The following is a 25,995-nucleotide window of genomic DNA, read 5'->3' on the forward strand; positions in this document are numbered from 1 at the left end:
GATGGTTATTAGCCCATTGCTCTCGCATCAGGGATGATCAGGCGTGCTAACATCAAAACATCAGCAGGGCGGAGATTGCAATCTTACCTCGTCTGGTCTGATCTTGCCTGATCTGACGTGACTCCACCGTGACAAAATTTGCAAGACTTGGTGACTTTCTCTTTTGCCTCGGCACCTACCTCATCAACTTCAGATAAATGCGAAAAAAACATATTCTGAAAGCCTAGAACCAAGGCTTTCCAATGGTCAAAGAATTATGAGGATTGGTTTAGTCCTCGAAGCACTATGGTGTTTTGATCGAAATATTTGCAACACTCCACCAATGATAGTACAGCCTCTCAGATTCAACACCGTGCGAGAATTATGGCATTAAATGCTGATTAAATCGCTGTTTACACTTGTTATCGTATGGCGGAGCCCTATGGATATGCGGGGATGTCATGAAAAGCAAGAACCGATGGAAGTTGAAGTTAGATGGAAGAAGAGTGAAAATGAAAATGTACGTGTGGTCATCGAGAGTTAGTAAATTTTATGTAAATCCTGTGAACACCCATTCCGCCGGGAGTATGAGATAAGGATGCTTCCTGAGTTCAGCAGCACTTGGGCGCTCCTCAGGATTTCTAAGAAGAGTTGCATCAGCAATTCTCCCCATAAGAATTCGACGAGATACAGTGCGTACATTGCGAAACATTTTCGTCTAAAGTCATCTGCAAGCTCCGATAAGGTGACATCTTCGGGTACTGGCGGCGGGAGTTTGGATTGGTAGAGCTGCAAAGTATTAGTCACGAGATAGCATGGCAGGCGGAACATACTTTAAACATCACAGCTACCATTTCTTCTCCTATCCAGGGCCTCATACCAGCCCACATCTCTAACACAACACAACCAACACTCCAGATATCAATCTTGAAATTGTACCCCTTCTTCTGGGTGTTAATGACCTCTGGAGCCATCCAAAATACCGTTCCTTGCATAGCCGTAAAGGCGCCCCCGTGAAGATCGTCTGTTCGTTTCGATATCCCAAAATCAGATATCTTGCATACTCCTGACATTTCGACAAGGATATTGTCTGCTTTCAAATCCTAAAATCAACGATGAACAAGATGTTTTGACGATTAGAGCAAGATGTTTACTCGGTGAAGGATCCCCTTCGAATGTAAATATTCCAGGCCACTCAAGATTTGCGCCGTGAATGACTTGGTGACAGATTCGGCAAACTTGCCATGTTTGTGCAAACAGCTTCCAACAGAACCCCCAGGAACGTATTCGAGGAAGCTGTAGAATTTTTGAGTGACAACCCGTGTATCGCGTCGCGATGGCTCACATGCTCAAGTTTGCGGGTGTTTCCTCGAAGCCAAGGTATTGTACGATATTCGGATGGTCAAGGTCCTTCAGAGTCTCGCTTTCAAGCTTCAATGCTTGCACCACCGTCACCTGGCGGGAATCGTTTTTGTCGCTTGGAGTTTGCGGAAGTTCCACTTGCTTCACCGCAATCATTTCCCCCGTCGTTGCATTCAGCGCAAGGTAGACGCGACCATATGTGCCCTTTCCAATCAGCTCTCCTCTCATCCACTTGAAGGTAGCTACAACAGATGTCAGACATGATACCAAACGAGCATAACATCAAGTTACTCACTAGGCCCACCAGGAGATGACTCAGACAGAGACGAATTGGACGTACTCTTCGCTTCTGATGTCACTTCTTCCATTCTAAGACCCCAAAGCTTCGTATTCCTCTTGCGAAGCATATTGTTTGTATATGACGTTGCGTCCGCCTTGGAAGTACGATCGATGCGTTTCTTGTGCTCTTCGGCGACAATGCGAATGGACTTCTTGGCTCTGACTCTTCCCTTGTCGGGTATTGGTGTAGGAGGGGGGGCCGTAGGCTCCGCGGTCGTAGGAGAGGTCCCACCAGAGCTTGCCTCAATAACTGGTTTATCAAGATCGTGTTCAGGGAAAAACTCTTCAAGACGTTCATAAACGTCTTCCGGTGGTGGACGAGGAGCCCATGAATCGTCCCCTTGGTCGGCAAATGTGCTGCCTCGCATTTTCCTATCAACAAGTTTTTTCGGTCGAGGAACCGCGGACGGACGATAAGAAGTGGGGGGCGGTGCCTGGGGCAGGAGCTGCAGGTTCATACCTGAAGACACCGTCGAGCTTTCTATTTGCACCTTCAACGGTGGGCGCGATACAGATTTTGGCCTGTCAGTTGGCGGTACTATCCAAGTGCCCCCGCCTGGGTCAGAATCATCGTCATCTTGACTGTATGCTGGAGTTTCGCTTGAGGAGGATGACGGAGGTGGTGGTGTGAGTGACCTTGTAAGTTTTTCGGACAGCGGCGGGCGAGAAGGCATGGCGGTCCCTGTTGACTCTTCAATCCCATTTATCAACTGTGCAAATTTAACATGTTCCCCTTGTTTTAAAGTCAATTCCGAGCTACGATTCGTATCTGTCCGAATGTGTATGGGGGTTCCAGTTGTTGGTGACGATGGTTCAACAACGAATGCTGTGGTCTCCGATGGGCCATATCTCGGACTTTGGGGGCTGACTGGCGTACGAGGAGGCGTGGTATTGGATGTCTCTGGCCCACTCTGAATGTCAGAGGAACGGTCAGATCGATCGCTATAGTTCAGCTGGGGTCTTGGTCCGGGTACGCCTGCGGAAAAATAAGACCGACTGGGAGACATTGTTCGAGGAGACCGTGCTGGATCACCAGAGTCCAAAGTCGGTCCGTAGGTCGGCGACTGAAGTTGTCGCGGATGCCGCTGGGTGGGGGATGTCATGGAGTCGCCAGCAGCAGATTGGGGTCGAGGATAAGGATCGTGGCTTGGAGACATGAGGTTGGACCCATTGGGAGACATCAGGTTTGAGCCATGCGGGCGTGAGCCGTACTGGGAGGAAAAGTCCAAAGAACTTCCGTGTGGAGAACCTTGGACGGGTAGGGGCCTCGAGGGTCGCGGGGGTTCGTATGACTTGGGCATACCAGGAAGGTTGCTCGGGGAGTATGTTAGATCTCGAAGATTTGTGGCCTGCCGACTCATTGGAAGTTGAGGTGGATTACGACGACCGGGCTGTAATGATGCCGGAAGGCTTGAGGAAGCCCGGAGATTGTCCATGCTCTTTGTATGACCTTTTCCAAGACGGTTCCAGTTGGAAGTGGGAGGTGAAGCAGTCTTATTGGTTTTAGAATCTTCAGGTTTCCAGGTTACAACAAAACTGGACGGAACAGGGTTTCTTGCATTAACACGCTGTACTGAAGGTCGGATATCGCTATTAGATATGGGGACGACCGGAGGCTGTTGTCGAGGAGGGTTTGGTATAGTTGGAACGCGAGGGGCGTATGGAGAGCTGGGTCTTCCATATCGTGGAGAGTGTTGTTGTCGAGAGGTCTTTGAAATGGGAGGTGACGTTCTTGGGAGCTCTTGACTCTGCTCTTGATCGCGCCCCCCGCCTTGAGGGACTACGACCCAAGAATCCGATCGACCCAACACATCGTCAGAGTCAGTGGGGTAACGTTTGCGAAGTCTAGATTCCTTAGTTTGGTTCAGGGTCTCTTTGGACGCCTCCGCTCTCAGCCTCCCGAACGCAGCAGGCTGCCGAATACGCTGCCATTGCTTATCCACCCTCTCCTCTGACGCCCTCAAAGCTTGCTCTCGCTCGGCACCCGCATCCGATCCAGAGCGAACATGCAGTCGTGAAGCTGGTGGTGAAAGAGTGGAATCATCGTTGTTTGAATAAGATGGACGGTGAGGGGATAACGGTGGAGGTGGTGGAGGCGTAGGTATTACATGTCCATATTTATCGACGAACGTCGCATCACTCTTTTGATAGCGGAGCCGCTCAGCGGCTTGAGGGAGAGGAGGGGTTGATGGTTTTGCTGGGGACTGAAGAAGGGGAGATGATGGTCGCGGGGCAGGAGGTCCACTCGGTCGTCTATGCGGAGATGGAGGTGCATTGGTGGTCGTGGGCAATGGCGGTGCTGGCTGAGAGGAGCGTGTGGTTGGATTGTCGAGGTCTGCATCGTAACCAGCGTGTTCGCTAGCGGAAGAAACACTGCCGTGCCTGGAACTTGAACCATGCCTAGGACGCAAAGGAGTCACCGAATGTTGGGGGAGAACGGGTGGGGGAACGGTAAAATCAATGGCTGGAGGCGCTTGTTCGTGCACAGGAGCGGAAGAGTGGGAAACGAAAAACTTGAGGGAACCCCTTGAGTCGCCGTGATCGCGACACAAAGAAAACAAAAGGTCATCAGTGAGGGCAGCACCAATGGCAAAGGCACCAATTTCAGTTTGATAGATAGAAAAAGGAGACTGATCATCTTCACTGTAGATATTCAACTGTAAATAAACCATGAGAGGGAGGGCTGTGATCAATTGGAATGGTAGATACCTTTGTAAAGATGCACTCTCTGATAAAAACTGCACTTTTCGCACCGCTCACATCAACGGTTACGTATCGTTCTGAATCGGCGGTAACGACAATAATGATTTTGTCGGATGTGGTCGAGGTCGAGGTCGACGTATAGCTTGAAACTGAGCTGTATGAATCAGGCGTGGATACAGTAGGAGACTGAAAAATATCATGAGATGAAATGAATGATGCTTTGGGCGTACGAAATACCGTCTTGGGACGCCGTGGAGAACTGTCTACGGTTGTCTTTGGTACTCTTCCGAAAGGTGCTTTGATTGTCTGGAGAAGCTTCCCTGCACGAGAAGTAGAGGGCTGGTGCAGATCTCGGCCGTCATAGATGGACGGATCCTGGTACGAGGACGGGGCTATTTCGGGAGGTGATACGGGCAGCGTAACAGCTGGGAGTGGGGCTGGATCTTCGACAGCTGGAGAACTGGCAGTAGAAGGAGAGGATTGAGGCGGATGAGGAGTCTGATGGTGAGAGTAATTTGGAATAAGATCGATTGTAGTTAGAGGCGGGGGATGATTATTGGATGGAGTGGTGAGTTTGTAAGGAGGATATGGATTTGGATTTGAATAGGCGTTGGAATGCTGCGGTCTCCTGAAAGAATTGGGGTAGCCGCCGCTGCCACTTGGGCGCCTGGGACGATCGTCGTCGCTGGCTTCATCGGAGTCGCCTGAGCCTGGGTTTGCAACATAGAGAACCTTGCCCTTCCTGGTCTTGATTCTCGTGTCCTCTGACATTATGAATGAGATGAAGAAGAGCGGTTACTGGATAGACGTCAAGGTAAGTAATAAAGAATGTTGCAGCACCGTTGCAGCCAAGCTGCGAGGACAGCGGGGGTGTCGTCGACACTACCAAGGAATGTTCTGTGCTGACAAATCACGGCTACTGTTGTGTATTTTGACGTCTGTCTACACATGGACACTATCTACCAAAGATCCTTCAACTACGTTCAATTTGCGAAACTCTGCCCGTTCTTCTAGCAACATTTCTCCCCAACACAAAAGCTTCAGCAACCCAACTAACTTCACCTCATTCCCCTGACTCAAACTCTCCAAGATTGCAGCGTTCACCTCTCCAGCCGTCTTCATTCGCTGCGCTGGCGATAGCAATTCAGAGATGCCAGCTGGCGCAGCTGCAGAGGCCTCAAACGCCAACAGCGACATCGTTCGTTCCAGCTCAGAAAGAAACTCGGGTGATTCCTCTCCTCGTGGTGCAAGTTCCTCCTGTGCGAACTCAAGTGCTTCCGATATTCTTCCCAGCCGTATAAGTTCAATCAGCTTCTGCTGTTGCAGCCGAAAGTATAGCGCAGGATTTGTATCCAGAATCTGCAGAACGCAAGAACAACGTTAGCTCCCGTTTCTGATACGAAAACACCACATGAAAAGATAGATCATATTGAAGACTGAAGTTTTGGTGTTTACGAATATCATCACCAACCCCGAAGGGGTTTATGAGTGGTGCATGAAACAATTTAATCATTTCGGTTCTGAATTTTTCTGGATTCTCACCTCTGGATTCAAGTCATTCACCCGGATAATGGCGTCTTCAACATCGCCTCGCTGAAGTGCCTCACGGATGTCCATACGGCTTTCGATACTCTCAAAGTCAACAGGGGGCGCAAGATTGGCTTCTTGGCTAAATTCTTCTGCCGCCGACTTGTAGCCTTCGATCACGAGATAGTCCATGATGAGTCTGTTAAGGTCGCTACAGAGTGTTGGTCAGTCTGAGTTAAGACAGAAGACGTAGCGATGCAAATTCAGATAATACATGCAATTATTGACTCGTCATGATTCGTGAAGAATGTCAGCGAGATTCCCAATAATGTTTTTCATCCTTGCATGGATGGGACCAGAGAAAGAAAAAGAAAAAAGACGCTCACTTTTTCGTAATCTGAACATCATGGAGGCGGCGGTCCCATTCTTCCGCCCGTATCGAGGACTTTGGCGGCTATACGTGACAATGAGTCTTCTTCATCCAGACTCTAGCCATGAAAAGACAGATGGACTGACCATGGTGTTGGAATTTGGAGTTCTGGTTTTATGGTGTTTGGACGCTCAGTTTAGGGCAGGTACTTAGTAAATTGAAAGACGGTCGTGATCATGTTACAATCTCTGTAATCCGCACACCCATGGCGAGCCAGATGCTACAATTAATTTCTAACTCCCAGATCAGCTACAAACCGTATCCCGTTCTCTCTTTCCCAGTTTTTTTGCCATGCATCGACCCGTTTCATTAAATCAGCCCATTCCTCCTCCGTCCCAACGTCTCGTACCCATTCCTCAACCTGACCAGACTCTTCAATGCAGCTCCACCCTCGCTTTAGATAGTCGTAGTTGAATACATCTCGACGCCAACCTTCAACATAGTTTTTACCGTCGTCGGGGATGGCATTCTGAAAATGTTGAGGAAAACCCATCTAATACATCACAACCACGAACCTGTTTCTTCAGAAAATCAATGAGTTCGTCTTGATAATCGCTTGACGTGCCGTTGAGTAGTTGATGTCCAATAATGTAAGGATCATATCCCCGCTGTCGAATGCCGTGTTCATATGCCGCAAGTTCATCAAGGAGCTCTTCGCGGGAAGATAAAATAGTGCGATTCCTTATAATATGCGTAGCGAATATACTTTGTGCGAGATCAGAAGGGCAGTTCGCAATGGCAGTTGGTAACCCAATAAATGCTAGGGCGTTGACGGGGTGTGCAGGGGAAAGTGAGAAAATATGTTGGTGCAAGGGAAATATATAATGCAAGTTGGTGGTGAGATTTCGGTTGCTCGATGAGTTGGACGTAACAGAAGGGTCGGTGAGTAGAGCGTGCCCTGCATCGAGAAAGGGTTTCCGCATCTCGTAACCTGTCGCAAGGAGAACAGCGTCCACGTTACAGGTTGTGCCGTCTTGAAAAATAATACCGTTCTCCGTGAAATGAGATATCTCTGGCTTGAACTCGACTTGATCTATGGGTGGCCTATCATGTCTTGAAGAAACGTAAGTCTATGAGTCTAATTAATTCCTGGGATATCCACAACCGAGAACATTCCCCCTCACCTTGGTGGCAATCTTTGATACTTGAATAGCAACATCCTGCCCACTAGCACCGGTCCCTACAATGAGAATACTTTTGTTAAAGTATCGCTCAGGCCCACGGTAATAGATCGAGTGCAAAATCTCTCGCTTTGGCCCATGATCAGGGCCGTTTTTCAACCACTCGTCTTGTCCGGGCCAGACAGGAATCCTTGGAACGTGGTTATTACCCGAAGCAACCACAAGGTGATCGAAGTTCTCCAGGTGTATTTCGTTCGTGCCGTTGCGAACGGAAATATTCCAATGTCCATATTCAGAGTTGCCAACCCAGCGGGTCTCCAGCACTTCATGATTGAACTTGATGTATTGCGTAAGATTGTGAGCCATGGCATATCGCTGGTGATACTCCCTGACGTGCTCGTGACTAGGATAAAGTGGAGTGCCGGGAGGGAAAGGAAAGCCTGGGTAAGACATGGAAGGAACGGGGGTATTCGTGTGTAGAAGTGGGTAGAGCGGGGTCTCTGGTATGTCAGGTGGTGAATGTAAATGGGGATCTGGAAGCCTGGTAAAAATTAGATTTGGGTAGAGAAAAGAGAGCAGTTTCTTGCCATACGCCTGCGACATCCCCTCGTTGCTCATATAAAACTATTCTCCATCCATCCCTCGTTGTCTCCGGAAGGTCAAAGAGAGCCTTTAGCATAGCCAAACCTGCACTGCCTGCCCCTATGACGGCGACCGACTTTGGATCGAGGGAGGGGACGAATTGATCAGGGAGTTGTGAATATAAAAGAGAAATTACGATCTGCAGAATGTTGACCATTGCGACGAGGACTGTAGCTGGTAATCAGACTCTAAGGTTGACGCTGACGACTCCATGAGAGCTTCATCAAAGTAAATTATTTGCGCGATGAGTTGTGCAGATGGCGTGCTTGTCTCTTGGTCTACATCATGAGCTTATAGTGTAAGTACTAAGGATTTGTAAGATAGTTCCACTGTGATTTGTGATTCAGTTCAATAGTTATTAATAAAAACTGATACAACTTACGCTGCCCTTACGCCTTTGACACAATCCCACCAGACCTGATCATATTGAAAAAATCGTCCTTGTCCACAGCGCCTGGCGCACAGGTCAGTAATGGCAGTATACGTGCATTGAAAGGCATTGTCTCACTTTCTTTTGCCCTTCCAACAATATTATCTTTGTTTTTGCCCTTGCGCTTGCCTTTACTGTCTATGATGGGAGCTGGAAGTGTGGGCTTGCCAGTCCCTCTCCCAGCTCTTGTTTCTTCCGCAGCAGCTGCAACGCTTGCTTGGGACTGTTGTATGACATTAAACAACTTGACAACTAAGACAACCTTGTCAGCTAAAAAGAGTTGGAAATTTTATATGAAGCATACCTCCCCTCTGAGCAACTTTCCGAAGTGCCCGCTCGCCCTCTCCTCCCCATCCCCCTATCACATCAGTTATACGACCTCTGTCTTCTTTCTCCTTCTTTTCTACTTGTAAAACTTTCTTCGCCCTAAGTTCCAGTTTTTCATCGTTGTGTTTTCGACTGATCGAAGGATTTAGTGATAGTGGAAGTGTCGAGGGAACATCTGTCTTCAATAAGGATTGTAGCGTCGCTCCAAAATTTGAACTTCCTGTCGCCCTGATCTTTCTCTTTAAGGTCTGCCGGGATTTCAGTTTCTTTGGACTTTCGAGTTCATCATCCTCGTCGAGGCTTGTCCCTTCACCCTCGAAATCATCTGAGTGTCCATCATCATCCGTAGAACTATCCGTAGCTTCCTCCGGTTCCTTTGAAGCACGATGCTCTTCCTTTCCGGAAAGTTTTTGCCGTTTGGAGGGGGGCATTGGTGTGGGGAAACGACAGAAACTTAAAGCGTGCTAATTATTGGTTACCAAATCTGGTGTTGATTGGTTTTTAGTGACATTGACCACAATATACCTCCCTCCCTCCATATCCCTGCCGTTCCTCGATCCCCACCTCTGCAAAGGGGCAAACTTTTTAGAATCTGGCTTCCAACGCGTTTAGAACGCGACCACACTGGCTCAGGATAAGTTCGTGTTAGAGACCACCCATGTCCAGCCAAAAACCTGGAACACTGCCATCAAGGACCCAACCATTCGATCTCTCTCCAGAACCAGATCTACACCCGTTGTATCCAACAGTATCGCAGATATCTCATCAACTCGCCTCAAACTCTGGCCTTGATCCCTCGCAGAAAGCGGAACTGGTGGCTCATTGCATCAGTCGTGCCTGTGTCTTTGGAGACATTTCCATTCTCCAGTATCTACTCTCCGATCCCCAGGCTCAAGTTCATGTGGACTTGGGTGTCCGTGATGAGGATGGAATTGGGCTTATTAGTCTCGCTATTCACGGCTTCGGGAGCGACTCAGATCGGGACGTGGAGCGAGAAGAATGCGTACGATTACTTGTTGCGCAAGGGGCGGATATGGGCGCAGACAAAGGTGAACTCGAGTTCAATTAAGCGATCACCTTTGCATCTAACGTGAGTATTTTACGAAGCTGGGTGGACACCTTTGCATCATGCTGTTATTCTCTCGCCTCCCACACTAGTATCTTACCTGATGACCCATGGGTACTCTCCTTTTGATGTAACGCGACGCAATCTGACACCCTTGGATATTGTTACGGCACATTCGATCTTGCCTGGGAGAGATGATGTCGCGCTTTTGCTCGAGGAGGCTATGCGAGGTAACGGCTGGACTGGGGGACGAATGGAACAGAAACGACGCCTCCACGAACAACGACTGAAGAAGACAGGGAAACAGAAGGAGATACGCGAAGAAGCATGCAAGATTCTTGGGGTGAATTTGAACCTCTGGGCCTCAGATACAGAATCTGCTTCTGATTCAGACCTGGACGACAACGATTTGGACGAAGATGTTTATGTTAGTATCCTCCTATACCATGCTCTTATCTCACACTCCATCATCTTCAGACACCCATTCCAGATTACACCTCCATGCTGGTGTTTTCACCTCCTCTCCTTCCTCAAATCTTTGACTCCCTCATCACAAACTTTCCAACGTCATTACGAAACGCCACTCCTGCAAACACATTGTATATGCTGACGAGATTTGCATGTCTCGCTTGTGATCATACGTGGCTGGAAGACTTCATCATCGGCGCTAGTGATGCCATTGAAGAGACTTTTTTTGTGCGTCATCGGTAATCTCACCTAGCTACGATCTCCATAGGCTGACGATATTTTAGAACCGGGCAGAAGATGTCACCTGCTTAATATTCTGGCTGTACAACACGAGTCTCTGGCTTCACCTGTTACAATGTGACAACTCAATAAACGAAGCCTGCGAGATGTTGGGCTCTTTCGAGTTGATCGAGGAAGTTATAAACTCTGTGTTCGGTAAGTCTTAGTCTTGGAAACTCAAATTGGTCCAATCATCGTCTGTTGTAGTGTTTATCATTCGCTTTGCGGAACAGCGAATAGATCAACTACTCGATGCTACCCTTTTGGACTATGTTCCCTTGACCTCTGAGTTTGAAGCTGTCCAATTTGAATCAGAGTGGTCGTTTCTACGCTCCTTCACTGGAAAACGCAAAGCTCCGAATCCCACAATCCCGACCACCAACCGTGGTGGTACTCCCTCATCACCTCCTGCGAGCCCGCATCGACCAATCTCCCCAAGTCACAGCCAAAACACAATATCATCCTCCAACTCTCGTAAATTCTCATCGTTGAAAGAGACCTTTACTCGTGGCCGTGCGGATTCCACGCGAGCTCCATTGTCTGCGCTCTTCGCTGATACTTCGCCGCCGCCGTCTCCCGTTGATCTCACATCTTTCCTCACAGCTTTGCACACCCTTCTCGTTCTCTCCGACATAAATCCGGCCCTCACTACCCAATTATGGTCACAAGTGATGTATTGGACTGCTTGTAAGGTTTCCGCCTGTCTCCACTATATCCCACATCATGTCATCGTGACTTGTTTGATAGGTGAGGTATTCAACCGCTTAATTACGCGAAAGAAGTACCTCTGTCGGTAAGAAATTTGGCTAGTACCAACTTGCCGGTGAATTACTGAAGTTGTCCCCTAGATCAAGAGCCGTTCAGATCAGCGCGAACGTCACCGTATTGGAAGAATGGATCGAGGGAATGGGGATCCCCCCAGGTGTCCAAGTACATTTTGCTCCTGTTCGAGATCTGCTAAATTGGTTGCAGGTGGGGTCTTGCTAACGTCAAATGGCCCATATTGATTGTTCCACAGGGCCTTTCGTCAATAGTGGAATTCCAGGACCTCGTTTTCACAATACAGACGATGAAGAACGTGAATCCGTTACAGGTGTGTCCGTTGCGTTACAGGAATCAATAGCTCGTTGACAAATTACTAGATGCGTCGTGCCGTCCGTGACTATAAGTATGAGGTCAATGAAGGTCGAATGACGGATGAATGTGTCCAATATCTTACACAGCTTCAAAAGGATTGGGAGAGACATCGAGTGAAGCTGGGGGTGGAGGCTCTTCGAAAAGAGGTATTGGAATTCATCACTCACTCCTTCAGAGCAAACTTAACCTATTTATTTCAGATTGTTGACCGGGACCGGGATAGAGACGATGCTTCCTCATACTTAAACGGCTCTTCCAGTGGCTCCGTGAAAGAGTCCTCTGCGTCTGTGAACTCATCAGACACTTCTGCAACCCAACAAAGTATCGATATGCTTTTTGACAAGTCCCGTGACAAGTCTGCCTGGGAGCCTGCAAAACCGCCTCAGGTGCTTGGAGAACTCCTCGATTCAAGATATATGCTACCACTTTTATTTCCATCGGACCCTCGTTTGTTGGCTGCTCTCCCAGGAAGGAAGTCATTTTTTGCAGACGCGCAGCGAGAGCCAATGTTGAGCGCGAACCCTCGTTCTCGAAGTTCAAGTCGAGCGAGGATAAAATCTGGGGGTCCTCTTGTTTGGAGGTCAAGGAACCGAAAGTTAAGAGAGGTTGAAGTTGGTATCTTGCAGTGGGTCGATGGAATTAGGTCCGTTGCGCGCTGGGACAAACCCATTGACACTGGGGGCGAAGAAGAGGACAAGGAAGACTGGCAAGCGTTCGATGATCGGGTCGGCGACGTCGACAACATTGCGATCAAAATTAATACCCACGTAACACCTCTCACTCGGAAACCATCCGGACGCAGCAAGGGACGACCAAGCATCGGAGAAACAACACCAATTGATCTGGCATTGACATGAATAAACCTGATTGTTATTTGTGGGCATCGCATAGTAATGTTATGTAGATTTGTATCGTTAAAGACGTGCATGCGTTTTGTGATCATGAGGAGTGCGTAGTTCTGTACCCGTGCCGCAGTACTGTGATCAAGCGATGCGACGGAGCGCGGCCAAATTGCACCTTCGTGTACAAGCGCCGCAAGCACAGCCGCGTGCTTGGCAGGTGCCTGGACTCGACTGCAGCGAGGTACTACTTATCACCGGCTGCCACAAGAAGTGCTCATCCCCTGGCTTTGAAAATGTCCGCTCTACCTTATCATCATGTTGACGATCATGGCACGAAAACGCCACAAGTTCTGGAACCTGAACAAACCAACTCCTACGATCCCACCGACGTCGAGAAAACAGCTGGGCCCAGCTTGCTCCGGGATCATAGTCGTAGGAGCCTCGCTCCATCTGCTTTGACTACCGGACACAAGTACGCGGAGATTGGCGACGAGTCGGGATACGAATCTCAAAGGGCCAGCCAAGCTTTGGACGACTCACAAGATGCCCCTCTTGTTCAAAACGCCCAAGGCGGAAGTCGGTATCAAGATTTAGGTCTGCTACAACCTTGCATACACAAGGTTTCAGAAACTAGAGTCTAACGAATTCTTTCAGAGTACGCTGAACCTTACGAGGATTCCCAACCAAAACTTGTAGATGAAAAGGCCTCGCCCATGAATTCAATTTTGGCTGGAGGAAAATATCCTCTGCAGCAACGGATTGAAGACAAGAAACGCGGAATTGGCCGGCAGAAATATCCTTTTGTTGGTATGTTCTCTCGTCCTTTTCCAGTATTTTGACTAAATTGCCCCCCTCAGTATGGGCTTTGACTGCTTCTATGCTCGCAGTGTTCATCTACGAGCTGACCCTAAATGCACGACAACAGGGAAGCCCTATCTCACTCAAGGTAGGTGCCCTCAGAAATTCTGTGCTATAACCAACACTCATCTCGAGTTACCCAGCCAGTCATCAATCCTATGCTGGGTCCATCTGGGAGCGCTCTAATCAATCTTGGGGCACGTTTCCCGCCATGTATGAAGCTTGTGACGGACGTCCCTCCGTCTACAAAAATCGCCTGTACGATGCCTTTCGCCCGACTTCGTCGCCGTTGTAACTTAGTCGCCCATTTGCGCCATAGGCATGAACGACACAGCCAATCCTATCACTAGCATATGCACAGTGGAGGACCTTTGCGGATTCGGAGGTTTTCATGGTCATTCTCCCAATCAATGGTTCCGGTTTGTTCTGCTCTTGCCCCCTGTTGTGCCTGTTTGACATGATACTTGTTGCAGATTTGTCACTCCAATATTCTTACACGCTGGGATCATTCATATTCTCCTAAATATGTTGGCTCAAATTACTCTGTCGGCACAGGTATGAGTTTCAGTGGTCAGTCTACTCAATACTTTCATACTAAGACTCGTTTGATAGATTGAGAAGGAGATGGGATCTGGGGGGTTCTTGCTTACATACTTCGCGGCTGGAATTTTTGGGTACGGCATTGCAAACTCAGGGCTTCTTACCTACTCATATCTGATCTAGCAATGTTCTCGGTGGAAACTTCTCCCTGGTAGGTGTACCATCGCTTGGAGCGAGCGGTGCAATATTTGGCACTATAGCTGTAAGTTCCTCGCGCTCAATTTCATTCTCAATTTCCGGACTCATTATGGAAAAGGTAACCTGGGTTGATCTCTTCGCTCATTGGAAATACCATTACCGACCTGTCCGAAAGGTATTTTTGATGCACTTCAGCGACACGATCCACATTCACATTCTTTCTTGCTCAGCTAATCTTCATGACGATAGAATTGCTGATTGGAATCGCGGTGGGTTACATTCCGTGTGAGTCTTTCATTGATAAACTTTGTTTACGGATGATTGATGTCTGGGTCTAACAGATGTCGACAACTTTGGTATATTCATATTCATTTTAACACCGAGTGTTTTTGCTAATTCATCAACTATCGTTTTGTGCAATAGCCCACATTGGGGGATTCGTAATGGGGCTTCTTGTGGGCACGACGCTGTATCCCGTAATCAGTGCGTCAAAGCGGCACAAACTCATTATGTGGATTTTTCGCCTGGCTGCTATCCCTCTCGCTATTCTACTATTCGTAGTCCTTGTGAGGAACTTCTACACGTCTGACCCATACGCTGGTGAGTTTGTCAAGTTACCTTCCCTTCTCCGCTTTTGAACGACAGCGAACAGCATGCTCGGGGTGTCGTTACCTCTCTTGCTTCCCTACGTCCGCCAACAATCATTGTAAAGGGTGAGCCGGTCCATCCCCGGAATATTAGAAGTTGCTTAATTTGAACACTTGGTAACAGGACGGGACTAACAACGACCACGACAACGACGTAGATGAACGGAGAAATAGATTGTTTATTTTCCTTGGCTTCAGGGCCAGCAACTAGCAGGTGGACTTTCATAGTTTTCTGGCATCTTTTCGCCAAATGGACTTTCATTATTGTATATACCTGGAATCATATATCCATAGCACTTGTATCCAGCACCAATTTTGACGGAGTCAGGGCAGCGTGCACGTGTATTTATTTAATAAATCGAGCCTTGAGCGGTGAGCCAACTTCGAGGCCTCCATCATACCTTCGCGACAAATGCCTCCCTCCAAGGCTTCTGTCAGCCTTAATCCTTCATGGCCACACTTTGGTTGTATCGTCGCCGTAGGTTTGGGTCTTTTTGCTGGGCTTGCGCGTTACATTCTTTCAGGTGAGCCACAAAAGCACTCGCGTTGTAACCTCAGAACCAAATGGAATATCTAGACTGGACAGATCCGATACAGTGCAGTTCTTTGCTCAATAGAGGGAGCTGGCTAGATTCGGCGCAGCGAACTTGGCAACCCGACGGCGCGTTTATTGACTGGCTGATATCTTCAAATCGACTAATATCCTTCCTTAGGTTGCATGCTCCACTCCTACACCGTTGGAGAAGGGTCGAACTGTCTCGCCGGTCGGGAAGCAGTATTTGTTGGCGATTCTGTTACGAGGAAGCTTTTCTTTCAACTGGCTCACGTCTTGGACCCCTCATTGCCTACCGTACCAGCGGATGCCGACAGCAAACACGCAGATCACAAGCTTCATACCAAAAGTGGCGTCCAGGTATCCTTTTATTGGGATCCTTATCTCAATGGATCGTATATTCAAAATGCACTTACTTTCCGAAAACGCTTGGATGGTCCTTTTCCCCCTTCACTACTGATCCTGGGCTCTGGGTTATGGTATTTACGTTACCCAGCCTCAGGAGGGATCCCTGCATGGGAAGCCAAGATGGAGCGCATTTTCACAGCTCTCTCCCGTCAGCTGAAGATCGCAGACCATGTTGTTGTCCTCCCGGTTGAACAAGTTATCTCATCAAAGCTATCACCCGCCCGAGCAGCCACGATTCACCCCTCGGACATAGAAGCTATGAATTCAGACCTCTATCATCGCATCAATCCCCCTACACACTCAAGGAGGCCGACCAGGCCAAACAATCAGGTCTCGCTGCCTCTTGTCTTTAATCAGATGCTCTTACCGTCTTTAACGGAAGATGGCCTTCACTACTCCGATACCCTTGTCAAAACGCAAGCTAATATCCTTCTCAATCTTCGTTGCAATGACCAACTTGCCAAACGGTTCCCGTTCGACAAGACGTGTTGCAATCGATACCCTATACCGTCCTTTCTACAGCTTTTTATCCTTGGGTGTATCATTTTATGGGGTCCCTACACGCTTTATGTCTCCTACTTTTCAGGAAAGTGCTGCTACATTCAATATCAGAAGAGATCGTTGACATATGTTATCTTATAGGTTCTCGCACCGTTTCTCTTGAGCGTGAACTACCGTCATTTATCATCAGTTCTTCCGTCGCACTCCTTTACGCAGCAGACAGAACTGGTTTCTGGCTTAAAGAGCAGAAACAATTTAATCCGTTCACATTTGCTTTCCTATCCTTGGGCTCTCTTCTATTTGGGCTGTTAACAGTCAAACGAGTAGATAAAGACCCAGGGTTTTTGAGTCGTGATCAGACAGACGAATGGAAAGGCTGGATGCAAGGTATGGTTCTCACACCTGCCGTATGGAAAGTTAGTCATCGTTAGCATTCAATAGTGGCAATTTTGATATATCACTACCTCGGAGCATCAAAAATATCTGGAATTTACAACCCAATACGGGTTTTGGTGGCCTCTTACCTCTTTATGACAGGCTACGGACATACCATGTTCTATCTTCGCAAGGCGGACTTTGGCTTCTTGCGCATTGCACAGGTACGTTGTGCGCCAAATTTCGTTGTTCCAAATAAAGCGTTCTCTACAGGTCATGGTCCGACTTAATCTCCTGACGATCATACTCGCGTACACTATGAACACGGACTATATTTCCTATTACTTCTCTCCACTCGTCTCTATGTGGTACCTGATCATCTATGGCACTATGGCAATCGGTCGGCAACTCAATGACCACACCCCTCTCCTTCTCTGCAAGATATCACTCTCGGCAGCGATAGTTACATGGGTTATGCATGCAAAATGGCCATTAGAGGCCCTATTCGACTTACTCGCACGAGTTTGCAAGATTCACTGGTCATCTGGAGAATGGGCATTCAGAGTTAACCTCGATCTCTGGGTCGTCTACGTTGGAATGCTCACTGCAATCGCTGTGGCCAAGACGCGGGATTATCGCCTTGCGGACCACAAATACTGGCCTGTCGCAGTGAAGTGCGCTATCGCCTTATCCGGATTGATTCTTGTATGGTTTTTCGCCTTTGAACTCCTCCAGGAGTCCAAATTTACCTATAACCTTTGGCATCCATACATCTCCCCCCTCCCCGTTGTGGCTTTCGCTCTCTTAAGAAATGCAAACCCAATCATGCGCTCCGCATCGTCTAGGGCCTTTTCTTTCATTGGCAAGTGCTCTTTGGAAACATTCATTGTCCAGTTTCACTTTTGGCTGGCTGGTGATAGTAAAGGCATCCTTCTTGTCCTTCCGGGCACACGGTGGAGGTCCATCAACTTTGTCCTCGCCACCATCATGTTTATCTACATTTCCGATCGACTGGCATATGCCACTGCGGAAATGACAAGTTGGATATGCGCCAAGGCTTCCGATGCTCTACCACTTCCTGTTACCGTTCCAATGGGTGGTAATTCTTCCGCCGTTCACTCTGAAAGCGATGCCGACGGCGCACAAGAGGTCTCGATACCTCTCATATCGCCTAATCTTGATCACCACCTAAAAGACGCTAACGGCAATCCATTGCCTCCAGAACCTGACACACCTTTTCGACCTAGGAGGTGGGTCGACCGCTTGGCTGAGCAAGCGCCAGCACCTTCGAACCTCCAGAAAATGTGGTACAGAGAGGGTCAATGGAGATTTGGAGTGAAGGCCAGATTGACACTAGCGATCTGCGTCCTGTGGTTGCTCAATTGGCTATGGGCAGACTCTTAAAATGAACTTTGATTCTGTATATTACATTTTCATAATGATGGATGGAGAGTCGGAATATACACAATAAACTGAACAGCGAGAATATGTAGTTGGATCTAGAAAAGAAAAAAAGTCTTTTAGTTTCACTGAGTCGAAGGATAAATAAATTGAAGGAGGATCAGTATTAGCATGGAAAATCATCAACACTTGTCCTTGAGACAAAGTCAGGGCTTGACTTCTATTTGTTGCATCACGTCAAGAAAGTGAATAAGAGACTCACGTTGCAATGGAAGAGCACTGCGAGCGCGAGGGCGACCTGGAAAGGATTGAAGTCAGTTTGGTTGTAATGGATCCACAAAGCTGATAGATCTCAGAAATTTGGGTATATGTATAGTTTAAACTCATCAGCCCGTAGGCTTCCAAGTAGCGATTCTTATTCTCGTCACCGGAGGGGGAATGGAAGGGAACATACCTTTGTGAGAAGATAGGGAAAAAAATTCAATCACGATGTCGCTTTTAATTGTCAGGTTTAGGGCAGGGCGAATAGTGTCACGTGAAGTCACTGCGTGACTTCGCCTGCTGCTTTACTCTTTATACTCACATTGACCTGCTTCCTGGTTTTACCCTTGTCCATCATGGCAAACGTTCTGCACCATCCTATTGACTTTCACCCACGACCTCTCTCACATGCCCCTTCGCCATTTGGCTTTGGATTTGGTTTGGGCAGCCCTTTGTCGTCCACTGTATCTTCGTCACCCTGGGGCACTTCTACACCCGGCCACACAAATCCTACTGCATTTCAACAATTGGCTTCCTCCATCAACCAACCTTCTTCCTCTAGAGTGCAGAAAAGAAGGCACGATCTTGAGGAAGATTTGGATAATGGTCGGTATTCTGGGGCTAGGGATGAATCAATGGACAGGAGTCCAACACCTGAAAGGCCTAAACGAGCGGCACCGAAACGTGCACGGGTTGCACCTTCCCAAGAAGCAGCTGGCAAAGATGCGAAGGAAAACAGGGCACCTGGTACCTCTGAAGAGGATGATGTCGATGTCGGCGTCTTGCTAGGTATGATTCAGCGAACAGTTTCTTGGGCGGGTCCTGACTCTTTAATACAGCGAGTCTCCCTACACAATCGTTGCTACCATTACTTTCTTCGCTAATCAAAGCTCAACCCTCTCTCAAGTCCACAATTCTGTCGCTCATCCCTCGGCCAACACTCGATACTGCGATACAAAGCCTCGCACAATCCGCCAAGAAGTTACGTGATGCATATCCCTATTCCAATTCCCCTACGTTCGTCCACCCTTCTACTGGCTACGGGCTTGGTGGTTCGACAGCCTTCAGTCAAACACCATTGCAACACAATCAACAAGGCGGCATGCGGGATTCCTACATACTCTCGCGTTTACGACCGAACATCACAGACTTTGTGGCATGCTGCATGTCGTACCTCCCTTATTTTACATGTGTTCCTCTTCCCTCGCAGCCATCATGCGGTCCCTCTGCATCGCCACCGCACTTGGCATCAACGATCAAGTGTTTGCATAAAGACAAGTTCCACCCCTCGGAGACTTTCCTTTTCCTATCGGCGGTTACAAATCATCTTTTATCGCAGCCACCGCTTTGCATATCCTCTCTTGGACCTCTTCTTATTCCCCGACTTTCGGAAGAGTGGATGGCTTGGACAGACAAGGTGGATGAAGTCGTCAACCAGCAAGCAGGAATGTTTGGGAGTGAAAGTGTAAGGAGTTGGGAACGTGGGCTTGATAACTTTGCGGATTCGAAAGTGTCCGAGGTGTCGAGCTTTATGCGTGTTGTCAGGGATAGATGGGTGTCGAAAGTAGGTTGGCTGGTTGGGCGAATGATTCAACAGGCAATGGAAGAGCTTTGAGGAGATGTTATTTGTATGTATGTATATACATGTTTGAAACAGAAGTATATGATAAACAATCTTCATTTGGTTCGCAAAAAATTGTTGTGAGTTGGTCAACCGTTTGCAACAAGTTTGCAACGGTCATCCATATTCTTTAGACCGATTTCTCATTCCCATGCATGCTCCATCGCGCCTTTTGTCTCTTGCCCACCAGCCCCGTCGCCGCTGTGGCCACTACTCCCGCCTACGCTGCTGGTCGAGCTTGGGCACGTCATACCCGGACTACCGTCTCAGTCGTGGTTGGCACCCGTTATCGAAAACTGACGAGAACGGCATCTAAGTCTACATATAAGCGGAATATCGCGGTCGCCACAGCGCCTGCCAAGTCTAGGTGCGTTATTGTGTCCGTTTGAAGCTACCTTTGGTAATATCTTCTTCATTCAGCTCTAATTTAGCTTTGACATCTAACGATGTTGAAGACCTCAATCGGTTATCTGACTGGAAAGTGGCCGGTTTTCGACGAACCCCGCATTTAGCTGGTAATCCCAGCTGTCCTACAGATGACCAGTTGTACAAGGACTGCACTCTCAATGTCACATATTTTGATCCCGACTCATTCGCAGACTGGGACTTTGATTCAATTCCGGGGGTATCTTCCCAGCCAAGGGAGATAACTCCTGCCCATATTCCAAGGACAAGGCCACCGCGGCCAGGACAACCATCGTCGATTATCACGAATGCTGTTTCAGTCTCGCCTGCTGGACCGTCCTTCCGCCTATCGCGGCCCACAACGCGGTATGCTTTGCGGAAGAACCTCATCTATCTCGTTTCAATTTGCAGACCTACCCCCAGCCTTCCTGTGCTCGTGGACTATCACGCACTATATCCTGACTTGCAAACCACTTGGTCTTACAATCTACTCATCGCCCTTGCTCTCCGCCACGTATCTTTTGGCGTCACACAGATGTTGTTTACTGAAATGCGCAGGAGCAAGATAAAGGGAAATTTCGAAACTTGGAAATTGCAAGTCCGGTCGCTGATACAAGCTGGCTTTTGGGACAGGGCTTGGCGCCAGGTCATGGAGACCACTAACAGTCCCATTCCAGGCAACTCACGACCACGCCATGAAATGCCTTTGCCCATCTGGCTGGAGTTCTGTAGGTCTCTGAGAAAGGGCATTCTCAGGAAGCCACCGAAAGCTCGCTGGATCGTTAATGAGCAACGGGAGGTCGTGCGAAATGCAGCAGCGGAAACGGTTACTGAAGGACCCGATACTTTGCTCCTATATCGTGCCCGTCAACGATTGCTTTTTCGACATCGCCCTACCCACATGCCAGATTTAGCCACTACACATCCGAACACTATCTATCACATTGTTTACCTTCTGTTGCAGTCCCAACAGGGAGATAGAGCGTTATTGCTCACGACCTCTTACCTCCGCGCTCTGCCTCGAAAGCTGAGGAAGAAAACCGCCATGAGGTGTCTAGACATTATTCACCTCCATATAACGTTTAACCGGACCACAAAGGGGTTACGCAAGCTTTACGAGACGCAGCAGACTTTGAATACTCTCCTGAAGCTACACCGCTCTCTGCGCCCCACGTCCTCTACACTCTTTTTACTTCTTTCCACTTTACGTCACGCTAAACGCTGCGGAACCGTGGCTAATAATGTTGTAAGGGCTTTCAAGCTGGAATGGGGCCCTCAAGTAGAGGATGGACGCGTCCGACGTCGTTTGGTGACACTCGCGCTTAAAGAAGGTCGCCGCGACCTTGTAAAGCACATTGGGAAATTAGAGACAGAGGCTTGTCGGGCAACCAGGTCGTGGACGTTTGAGAGGGAAGTTCTGGGTGGAACGCAGCGTTGGCCATTCAAACGGGTTTTCCGATATCCTGGGAGAAAACTGTTTGTCAAGAATGGAAAGGAAAGGCGTTTGTGGCACCGGGTTCAGAAACGAGCATGGCTGAAAATGGGGGTGAAAATCAAATAATCTCCAAAGAAGTGCGTGCGATGATGTGGTGACAATACTAGCCATGATGAACGCCCTCTCGCTTCCTCGTCAAATGGTACGGATCGTGAGTTTACACGCTTTCAGGAGACGAGTCAACGCCAAAGAGACGGCGGCTGCCATCCTGAATATTGGCGCCTATTTCGAACCCATGAGCATTGTGTTGCGCGAACTACGGAGGCCGTCAAATAAGATGTTCGGCAACTACACATCGATCAGCTATGCTGCAAAGTAGAATCTGGCGTTTGCAATGTTCTCGAGAAATGTAGGATGCAATCTCAACGATCCAATTCTATTCCAGCCGGGAGGTTGGCGATTGGCAATATGATATTCACCGGAACTTGTAAGTACCAGCGAAATTCCAATAGAAACTACTGGTGTCGAAATGTAGTTTGCTTGATCGAACTTCTTCTGACCCTGAAACTCTGTGGCGCCTGGCGTAGACGTTGTGCTTGCGTTGTCCCTCCCTGCCTTTCAGGATTTCTCCAAGATCTCCCAGGAAAGTAAATTTGAGCTTTCAAAGCAAGTCCCCGAATGGCGATCAGGTTCCCTGTCAAAACGATCTGCGATTTTTCACAAGTAGCTGTTTTCACTAATTCTCCTTTTACTCATACCCGTGCATGGAAGCACTACGGCACACCACTGATTGACCACAGCACCTCCCTCGCTTTACGATATCTCTCCAAGCGATATCTATCATGTTTGCTTCTTGCCCTACTTTGTCCTCGAGCAACCAACGTTTGCTCATTCGCCATCCACGTCCCCCGCTTCGTTCGTGATCTTGTTCTGCCATCGAAATTCTCTTTCCTAGCCGAATTAGATCTGCAATAAGCAGCTCTTCTCCAGATCCAATATGCAATCTGAGGATCTTCGTAGGTGTCCAATATCCGAAGTCCCCTTGACGTACCTTTTCTGAACTGTTTTTGCAGCTGAGGGCCTGAGGTTTCCTTTAACCTGGGAACATCGCCGAACAGGCGATTGCACCGGCATTCGATCGCATTCCTGATCGAAAATCTTCAGCTTGCCCCACTTATGAGAACACAGAGTCATTCTATCGCAAATAACTTTGTCGTTCAGCATGTCGTTCGCGCTGTGTCAAACTCCTCCCCGTGCCATGCCCCCGACTAGAACTAAATGGAAAAAGAGTTTCCGAATTTGTAACCCTGCCCGAAAATACCCTAGCAGCGACCTAATTGATCATCTGGCGAGGGAACTTCATAAGGGACCCCGCCATATTGCTGGTACGTATCTTCAATATTCTACAGGTGTCTATTCATCACTTTTGATGTCCCCACCCACTGACCAGTTTCTCGCTATATCGTGCGCTAATGTTGGGGTTGGTCCGGGAGGTACTACCTCGATGCTGGCGTGCGTTTTTTTCTTCCTTCCTCGACATTTCACGGCTCAGGTTCTTGAGCTCACAGACGGGTGTCCATCGTTAATTACCGAGGCTCAACAGTGTTCGATCATTACGTTGCACCTACGATGCAGGTAGTTATTCAAAAAACTTTTTTCCTCGATCACCTCACTGGTGGTATTGGACTCTTAGGTGACGGACTATAGGTCAGTTACCACAGGAATTAGCGAGTCCGATTTATATTCTGGTTCGTGTGTCACACACCTCAATGTCCCAAGTTTCACGACAGTCGATGTTTTCTGCTTTCTAGCAGACGCCTGGGCCTTCAATGTTGTTCAGCAGTACGTCGCAAATCTCATTAAAGGCAAGGTTCTTGTTGGGCACGGTATATGGAACGACCTTTCAGGTGAGACCTTTTTTGACAGTTCTACGTCGACATTTTGTAACGTTTTCTTGTCAGTACTTGGGATACCACATCCCGCTGTGTCTACTAGAGACGTAGCCTTATACCAGGTCTGATTCTTCTTTTCAATTTTATCGTTGGTTTAGCACTGAGTGGTATTCCAAAGCCGTTTCGAAATGCGCTACGTTCTCCCCACCAAATTATTGGTCTTCAAACTTTGGCATGGCAGTTACTGTGTCGGCGATGTCAGGAAGGTCAACTACACCCAGTGAGTTTCTTCGTCTCAAGGCCTCATCGAGAGTTTCACACCACAAATTAGCTCGAAAATGCTCGTGTGGCCTTGGACTTGTATCGGTCACATGCTGACGAATGGGAAAGTGCTATTTCAAAGAATAATTGGCCATGTGCTCTCCCGCCAAGTACTTTTTCTCGTTGCTACCTGTAGGAAACGAAAAGTCTAGATAGTCTCTCCTTCTTGATTTACACTGTGTGAGACCTCGGAAGGGGTGCGCACTCCTTAATTTACTTGTAAGATATCATACCGAACTATTATCTTGTCCTCTTGATGGTCTGGTGCATCTCCATTAGGTATCAAATGCTCCAAAAAAGGAAATTGCTGATTAATGGGCTAATTAGCAATCTATCTGAATTTTAATGACGTGTCTGTCCCGAGCCATTGTAAGCCAGTTTTCATAGCTTGAGGTAATAAATACCTTCTCGGCTCCTAAGAGTCTCATCGTACCTTCATACACAAAAAAGGCGGAAGCGTTCACTGGAAATGCACGTAAAAGACTGGGCCCCAACCCGCGGAAGAAGCCGGAGTAACCATCCCTGTAGTAGATGTGGCGAGCGACGGAGATGAAGGATGGCCTTGTGATGGAGGTCGAGGAGGGGTAGGGCAAGGGATAGGGATGTGACATCATCCGGCTATTTAGTCTAATTGAATTTCATGGTCACAGGAGAGTTTAAGGAGCAGCCTACTACTTTTTAATGTTATCAGCAGGTATGGCCATACCCCAAAAGGCGAATGATGCGAGGCCACCGGAGAGAAAGTTTGCAGTGCCTGTGCTTATCTGGTAACATCCAACTGTCAGTAGATCTGGAAAGGATTGCAATCAACTATGAGCACCTCATATGGCGATCCTGTCAATCGCGAAAATCCTCGCATCAAAGCCTTATTACATCTTTGGTTAGCCAAGGAATACCAAAAACTCAGTCGTGCAGACCTCGAATGTCAGAAACATCCAGAAAAAATTACTTCTGAATGCGAGGCTTCCCGTTAGTCCGGACCACAAGCCCTGGAAACCTTGAACGCGTATGACTTGTCTCGCACAGTCCACAGGGCCTTTAAATTGGCGGTCAAGAACCGACCTCTCGGATTGAAGCTGGAGTTTGACTTGTTAGGGTCGTGAGCAGCTTGGAAAAGTTCATTTCACTGTGCCAGACCTTTCAAAAGCTCAACCGGAGTGGCTATTAAAGCGCTGAAAAGAATATCATAAGCCTTTTACTTGGCATTGCCCTATGGGAGGTTTGGAGGGCCCACCTCGTTAAGCCAGCAAAGAGCCCAGCCACCCCATGTGCAAATAGAGATAACCGGGGTATACCTAACCCAGGGGTAGGTTCAGTCATTCCATGTCGAAGCAGGAATAAGCGGTAGTTGTGCAAAGATCCGAGCAGGACTGAGTCAATTGCAGCCCAGCCAACTGCGGGAGGTGTTGCTCCTTTGTACAACGCAAAAACACCCTGACGAGATAACGGATCCAACGGTCAAATTCACGGCCAGAAGGGACGAATCGCACCTCTGTCCGTACAATTTTGGTTAGAACGTCAAAAGCTCCGCGATATGTTCCTGGCGGGGAGCATTGGAGGCGTGTCTTAATGGTATCGAATCTATTCTTTGAGTGAATACTATTCGGGAGAAGCTAGCTCGCGTTGTAAGCCGTGTGCATAGCTGCGGCCCGACATATAAGTTACCTTCAAAAATGTTGGTCACCCATGTCCCACAGCTACCTAAAAGACAATCAGAATTGGAAATTGGATCATGGCAAAAAATTGATATGACTTTGGTCAAACCTTAAGCAGAGTCAAAAAATGTTAAAGAGAATACGATAAAAACATACCACTACCTATGCCGGCGAAAGCACCGACTAGCCTCAGATGAGCGCTGTGGTGGGCATCCTCACTCATCCGTGTTCAGTGTGGATCGTGACAATGTTCAGTACTCAGTTCGGCAATG

At 48.1% G+C, this 25,995-nt stretch overlaps 10 protein-coding genes across 10 annotated transcripts; 5 read left to right on the forward strand and 5 right to left on the reverse strand.

Moving 5' to 3' along the window:
• Positions 1-363: 363 nt before the first annotated feature.
• LbMHK1 (MAP kinase kinase kinase) lies at positions 364-5,154 on the reverse strand (the record flags this gene model as incomplete). Its single annotated transcript, XM_001873729.1, has 8 exons — positions 364-620; positions 680-768; positions 813-1,082; positions 1,134-1,275; positions 1,325-1,583; positions 1,637-4,337; positions 4,390-4,569; positions 4,621-5,154. The coding sequence occupies 8 exons, from the start codon at positions 5,152-5,154 to the stop codon at positions 530-532; spliced, it is 4,266 nt and encodes a 1,421-aa protein (XP_001873764.1). The 3' UTR covers positions 364-529.
• A 171-nt stretch (positions 5,155-5,325) lies between these two features.
• Positions 5,326-6,429, reverse strand: LACBIDRAFT_300572 (LisH motif-containing protein; the record flags this gene model as incomplete). The annotated part of the gene is made up of 4 exons (XM_001873730.1): positions 5,326-5,742; positions 5,926-6,121; positions 6,297-6,364; positions 6,427-6,429. The coding sequence occupies 4 exons, from the start codon at positions 6,427-6,429 to the stop codon at positions 5,326-5,328; spliced, it is 684 nt and encodes a 227-aa protein (XP_001873765.1).
• Positions 6,430-6,566: 137 nt separating this feature from the next.
• Positions 6,567-8,260, reverse strand: LACBIDRAFT_300573 (uncharacterized protein; the record flags this gene model as incomplete). The annotated part of the gene is made up of 4 exons (XM_001873731.1): positions 6,567-6,809; positions 6,856-7,410; positions 7,465-8,002; positions 8,049-8,260. 4 exons carry the CDS (start codon positions 8,258-8,260, stop codon positions 6,567-6,569), a joined length of 1,548 nt encoding a protein of 515 aa, XP_001873766.1.
• Positions 8,261-8,492: 232 nt separating this feature from the next.
• Positions 8,493-9,291, reverse strand: LACBIDRAFT_300574 (uncharacterized protein; the record flags this gene model as incomplete). The annotated part of the gene is made up of 3 exons (XM_001873732.1): positions 8,493-8,557; positions 8,612-8,785; positions 8,838-9,291. 3 exons carry the CDS (start codon positions 9,289-9,291, stop codon positions 8,493-8,495), a joined length of 693 nt encoding a protein of 230 aa, XP_001873767.1.
• A 227-nt stretch (positions 9,292-9,518) lies between these two features.
• Positions 9,519-12,667, forward strand: LACBIDRAFT_300575 (uncharacterized protein; the record flags this gene model as incomplete). Its single annotated transcript, XM_001873120.1, has 10 exons — positions 9,519-9,909; positions 9,968-10,353; positions 10,404-10,622; positions 10,679-10,829; positions 10,881-11,360; positions 11,421-11,466; positions 11,522-11,645; positions 11,692-11,766; positions 11,816-11,956; positions 12,011-12,667. The coding sequence occupies 10 exons, from the start codon at positions 9,519-9,521 to the stop codon at positions 12,665-12,667; spliced, it is 2,670 nt and encodes an 889-aa protein (XP_001873155.1).
• A 698-nt stretch (positions 12,668-13,365) lies between these two features.
• On the forward strand, positions 13,366-14,965 carry LACBIDRAFT_229109 (uncharacterized protein; the record flags this gene model as incomplete). The annotated part of the gene is made up of 11 exons (XM_001873121.1): positions 13,366-13,459; positions 13,510-13,598; positions 13,654-13,768; positions 13,830-13,929; positions 13,984-14,065; positions 14,123-14,184; positions 14,234-14,312; positions 14,367-14,423; positions 14,479-14,557; positions 14,672-14,848; positions 14,901-14,965. 11 exons carry the CDS (start codon positions 13,366-13,368, stop codon positions 14,963-14,965), a joined length of 999 nt encoding a protein of 332 aa, XP_001873156.1.
• Positions 14,966-18,750: 3,785 nt separating this feature from the next.
• Positions 18,751-20,009, forward strand: LACBIDRAFT_300578 (uncharacterized protein; the record flags this gene model as incomplete). The annotated part of the gene is made up of 2 exons (XM_001873122.1): positions 18,751-19,183; positions 19,234-20,009. 2 exons carry the CDS (start codon positions 18,751-18,753, stop codon positions 20,007-20,009), a joined length of 1,209 nt encoding a protein of 402 aa, XP_001873157.1.
• Positions 20,010-20,170: 161 nt separating this feature from the next.
• LACBIDRAFT_300579 (uncharacterized protein) lies at positions 20,171-21,981 on the forward strand (the record flags this gene model as incomplete). Its single annotated transcript, XM_001873123.1, has 2 exons — positions 20,171-20,382; positions 20,436-21,981. 2 exons carry the CDS (start codon positions 20,171-20,173, stop codon positions 21,979-21,981), a joined length of 1,758 nt encoding a protein of 585 aa, XP_001873158.1.
• Positions 21,982-23,284: 1,303 nt separating this feature from the next.
• LACBIDRAFT_242884 (uncharacterized protein) lies at positions 23,285-24,204 on the forward strand (the record flags this gene model as incomplete). Its single annotated transcript, XM_001873124.1, has 7 exons — positions 23,285-23,367; positions 23,424-23,493; positions 23,549-23,603; positions 23,667-23,762; positions 23,817-23,869; positions 23,926-24,027; positions 24,079-24,204. The coding sequence occupies 7 exons, from the start codon at positions 23,285-23,287 to the stop codon at positions 24,202-24,204; spliced, it is 585 nt and encodes a 194-aa protein (XP_001873159.1).
• Positions 24,205-24,391: 187 nt separating this feature from the next.
• On the reverse strand, positions 24,392-25,627 carry LACBIDRAFT_243174 (uncharacterized protein; the record flags this gene model as incomplete). The annotated part of the gene is made up of 7 exons (XM_001873733.1): positions 24,392-24,686; positions 24,744-24,832; positions 24,889-24,933; positions 24,986-25,155; positions 25,206-25,240; positions 25,303-25,502; positions 25,559-25,627. Coding segments are annotated over 7 exons (903 nt in total), but the record flags the coding sequence as incomplete, so codon positions are not given.
• Positions 25,628-25,995: the final 368 nt, after the last annotated feature.

Source organism: Laccaria bicolor, genomic scaffold (assembly GCF_000143565.1).
Source record: "Laccaria bicolor S238N-H82 LACBIscaffold_1 genomic scaffold, whole genome shotgun sequence".
NCBI lineage: Eukaryota > Fungi > Basidiomycota > Agaricomycetes > Agaricales > Hydnangiaceae > Laccaria > Laccaria bicolor.